At 47.6% G+C, this 5,000-nt stretch overlaps 1 protein-coding gene across 3 annotated transcripts in view; it reads right to left on the bottom strand.

Annotated features, from left to right (window-relative positions):
- LOC143277263 (uncharacterized) overlaps window positions 1–5,000 on the bottom strand; it is a 165,988-nt gene that overhangs the window by 123,652 nt on the left and 37,336 nt on the right. For all 3 annotated transcript variants that reach the window (XM_076582051.1, XM_076582050.1, XM_076582052.1), the window contains 2 exons: window positions 4,619–4,726; window positions 1,518–1,685 (listed from right to left, as the gene is read on the bottom strand). In XM_076582051.1, the coding sequence (XP_076438166.1) occupies window positions 1,518–1,685; window positions 4,619–4,726 (276 nt within the window). The remainder of the gene's footprint in view (window positions 1–1,517; window positions 1,686–4,618; window positions 4,727–5,000) is intronic.

Genomic DNA, 5,000 nt, shown 5'->3' with positions numbered 1-5,000 from the left:
CATATCAATCAATCAATCAATCAGTTTCAGTTTCTCAAGGAGGCGTCACTGCGTTCGGACAAATCCATATACACACGCTACACCACATCTGCTAGGCAGATGCCTGACCAGCAGCATAACCCAACGCGCTTAGTCAGGCCTTGAGTGCACGCATAATATAAATGATAATATCTGTGTACCTATCCGAATGAGATTTCATCCGCAGAATTTTTGCCAAGAGGACAACACTCTCGTTGCCATGGGTTCTTTTTCAGTGCGCCAAGTGCTGTGCTGCACACGGGGACCTCGGTTTATCGTCTGATCCGAACGACTAGACGCTCTGTTCGATCTTCCACTCAAACGTGGGAGAAAGAACAAGATTCGAACTCAGACCGACGGACGCAATAGCCGAGTGGTTAAAGCGTTGGACTGTCAATCTGAGGGTCCCGGGTTCGAATCACAGTGACGGCGCCTGGTGGGTGAAGGGTGGAGATTTTTCCGATCTCCTAGGTCAACATATGTGCAGACCTGCTAGTGCCTGAACCCCCTTCGTGTGTATATGCAAGCAGAAGATCAAATACGCACGTTAAAGATCCTGTAATCCATGTCAGCGTTCGGTGGGTTATGGAAACAAGAAGAAACCCAGCATGCACACCCCCGAAAACGGAGTATGGCTGCCTACATGGCGGGGTAAAAACGGTCATACACGTAAAAGCCCACTCGTGTGCATACGAGTGAACGTGGGAGTTGCAGCCCACGAACGCAGAAGAAGAAGAAGAAGAAGAACTCAGACCATCACGGACACTGTATAGGCAGACGAGCGCCTTAACCATTCTGCCACAGGTTAGTTTCAGTTTCAGTTTCAGTAGCTCCAGGAGGCGTCACTGCGTTCGGACAAATCCATATACGCTACTACACCACATCTGCCAAGCAGATGCCTGGCCAGCAGCGTAACCCAACGCGCTTAGTCAGGCCTTGAGAAAGGCCACAGGTTAAAGGTTAAAGATTAAAGGTACACTTTCCATTTTAAAAAAAAATTCCCCCTCTCTCTGTCTGTCTGTCTTTGCAGTCCAGGGCTAGGTGTCACTGTTGTTATTTTGCTTATCTCAATACCCTCCAAAAATAAACTTCTCGTTGTCTCTGTCTCTCTTTCTCTGTGCTTCATCTATATAATCATGTGAACACACACACACACACACACACACATAACGCACAGACACAACTCACACATAACGCGCGCGCACACACACACACACACAAACACACGCACACATAACATACACACACACACAAGCACACACACACACACACACACACGACACACACACACGCACACACACAAACACACACAACACAACACACACAACACACATTCTCGCACACCCACTAACCCACCCATACCCACCACATCCACACCCTCCCCCTAAAAAAAACAACAAAAACCCCCCCAAAAACCCCCCAAAACCCCAACCCCTCTCCCTTCACCACCACCCCCACATACACCCCCCACCCTCACCCACACCCACCCACCCACCCACCTTCGAAGAACGGAGGGGTCTCTGGCACAAGACAGAGCACGGAGCAGCCTGGCACTCTCCAGAGAGTCCGTCTCCGTCTGGAACTTGTCCAGGACAAAGTTCCACGCTGTCGGCCCCCCTCTCTCCACACCGGTGCAGTAGAACTGAGAGCGAAGGTTGGCGTTGATGCTGGAAAAAAAAAAGAAAAAAGAAGAAAGAAAGAAAGAAAAAAAAAGAAGGGTTTTTGGTTCGTTCGTTCTTTAGTTTAACGTCTTTTCACTATAAGTGATATTAGACGAGGGAAGGAAAAAAAATCGAGTGGGAGGAGGGGGGGGGGGGGTGGGGGGGGGGGGGGAATTACTGTGTACGCATACGAGTAAGTGAAAGTGTGTGTGTGTGTGTGTGTGTGTGTGTGTGTGTGAAAATTACTGATTTAAGTTTTGTTTAAAAAACAACAAAAAAACACACACAAAAAAACATAACAATATAACATATTTCTAATGAAAAACTGACAACTATAACAGCGAACCAACAGGACTATTTAACAAGGGTTTTTGGTGTCAACGTTGTTGTTGTCGTTGTTGCTGTTGTTGTTGTGATGGGTGTTGTAAAGTGTGAGAGTATTTATTATTATTATTATTATTGTTGTTGTTATGATTATTGTTGTTGTTGTTGTTGTTGCTATTATTATTATTATTATTATTATCATTATTGCTGTTGTTGTTATCAACATCATCATTATTATAATCATTATTTATCATCATCATCATCATTATCATGATAATAATAATTATCATCGTCATCATCATCATCATTATTACTATTGTTATTATTATTATTATCATCATCATCATCATCATTATTATTATTATCATCATTATTTATCACCGTCATCATTCTTTTTCTTCTTATCATCATCATCATCATTATCATGATAATAATAATTATTATCATTATCATCGTCAATATTATTATCATTATCATTATTATCATTATATTCTTTTTTTCTTCTTATCATAATAATGTTGTTTTTGTTGTTGTTGTTGTATTATTATTTCATCGGAAGTATTGTATTGTAAAATGCTTCGTGAAGATCGTTTGCCTAGGCGCTATATAAATACAATTATGATTATCAATGATAGTTGAGGAGGTGTCAAAGTGTGCGGACTGATACATATGCGCTACACCACATCTACATGAATAAAATACATGTACACACATGAGCACATTTACACACGTACACACATATCACTCCAAGTGAAAAGACGTTAAATTAAAGAAATTAAAGAAAGATACACACACACACCCACACACACACACACACACACACACACACAGACGCATAAACGCACAGACACACAGACAGACAGACAGACAGACACCACACACGCTACACAAACATACACACACATACACACAGACAGACACAGACACATACACACACACACACACGCAAATCAACACAAACACAGAAGCACACACACACACACACACACACTCACTCTAAAAATTAAAAAAAAAACACCCCCCTCCACACACACACCCCTCCAACACCCTTCCCAGTTTCAGTTTCAGTTTCAGTAGCTCAAGGAGGCGTCACTGCGTTCGGACAAATCCATATACGCTACACTACATCTGCCAAACAGATGCCTGACCAGCAGCGTAACCCAACGCGCTTAGTCAGGCCTTGAGAAAAAAAAAAGAAAAAAAAAGGTGAATAAATAATAGATAAGCTTACACAAATAAATAAATAAATAATAATTATTATGTAAAAAAATAAAAAAATAAAAAAATAAGATAAACCCCTACCACACAAAACAATGCCTCACCTGTTAGCGCCAGAGTTCGTCCAATCGTTGAACTGCTGCTGTGCCATGTTGACTAGCATCCCTCCTCCCCCGCCCCCCACCTCCCACACACACCCTCACACATCACGCCCCCACCCAAACCCCCTCAACAACCTCGACACAAAACAATTCATCACCTGTTAGTGTCAGAGCTCCTCCCAATCGTTGAACTGCTGCTGTGCCATGTTGACTAGCACCCCTCCTTTCCCCCCTCTCCCACCTCCCACACACACACCCTGGCACATCACCCCACCCCCACCCTGACACATCACCCCACCCCCACCCACACCCTGACACATCACCCCACCCCCACCCCCACCCTGACACATCACCCCACCCCCCACACACCCACACACACCCTGACACATCACCCCACCCCCACCCACACACACACCCTGACACATCACCCTCCACCCACACACACACCCTGACACATCACCCCCCCCACACACACCCTGGCACATCACCGCACACACACACACCCTGGCACATCAGCCCCACCCACACACCCTGACACATCAGCCCCACCCCCCACACACACCCTGACACATCAGCCCCACCCACACACACACACCCTGACACATCAGCCCCACCCACACACACACACCCTGACACATCAGCCCCACCCACACACACACACCCTGACACATCAGCCCCCCCCCCCCCACACACACCCTGACACATCAGCCCCACCCACACACACACACCCTGACACATCAGCCCCACCCACACACACACACCCTGACACATCAGCCCCACCCACACACACACACCCTGACACATCAGCCCCCCCACACACACACCCTGACACATCAGCCCCACCCACACACACACACACCCTGACACATCAGCCCCACCCACACACACACACCCTGACACATCAGCCCCCCCCCCCCCCACACACACACCCTGACACATCAGCCCCCCCCCACACACACACCCTGACACATCAGCCCCACCCACACACACACACCCTGACACATCAGCCCCACCCACACACACACACCCTGACACATCAGCCCCACCCACACACACACACCCTCCCACATCACGCCCCTCCCCCCCCCTCCCCCAACCTTCTCAACAACCCCGACACAAAACAATGCCTCACCTGTTAGCGCCAGAGTTCGTCCAATCATTGAACTGCTGCTGTGCCATGCTGACAAGAACACCTACCCCCCGCCCTACCCCCCCTCCCACACACACCCTCACACATCACGCCCCACCCCCCCCCCCCCACCTTCTCAACAACCCCGACACAAAACAATGCCTCACCTGTTAGTGCCAGAGTTCGTCCAATCGTTGAACTGCTGCTGTGCCATGTTGACGCAGGTAGGATGACCATTGGAGCAAGCCAAGGTAATGAGTTCTACCCTCACGAACCTGTAAGAAAAGACAAGACGTGTACTTCTTTCAGGGACTTCCGAGGAGGCATATGAAAAAACATTACATATTTCATGTAACCAATGGAGTCTCCCGTCGGTCCGACGGATGAGTAGGCAGGCAGGCTTATCTGTCGGTGTGTGTCCTCATATGGGAGAAGAGGCCGATTCTCTGGATGCGCAGCATTTCCCACAGATGTTGTTGCAAGGAGGAAAACGTCTCCAGAAGTTGAGCCCTGCTTCCTTCGCTCAAGCTTCTCCTTAATGGCCAGCGT

Source organism: Babylonia areolata, chromosome 33, assembly GCF_041734735.1.
Source record: "Babylonia areolata isolate BAREFJ2019XMU chromosome 33, ASM4173473v1, whole genome shotgun sequence".
In the NCBI taxonomy this organism is placed as follows: Eukaryota; Metazoa; Mollusca; class Gastropoda; order Neogastropoda; family Buccinidae; genus Babylonia; species Babylonia areolata.
The sequence above is the reverse complement of the archived record's forward strand: the minus strand, read 5'-3'. Positions and strand labels throughout refer to the sequence as shown.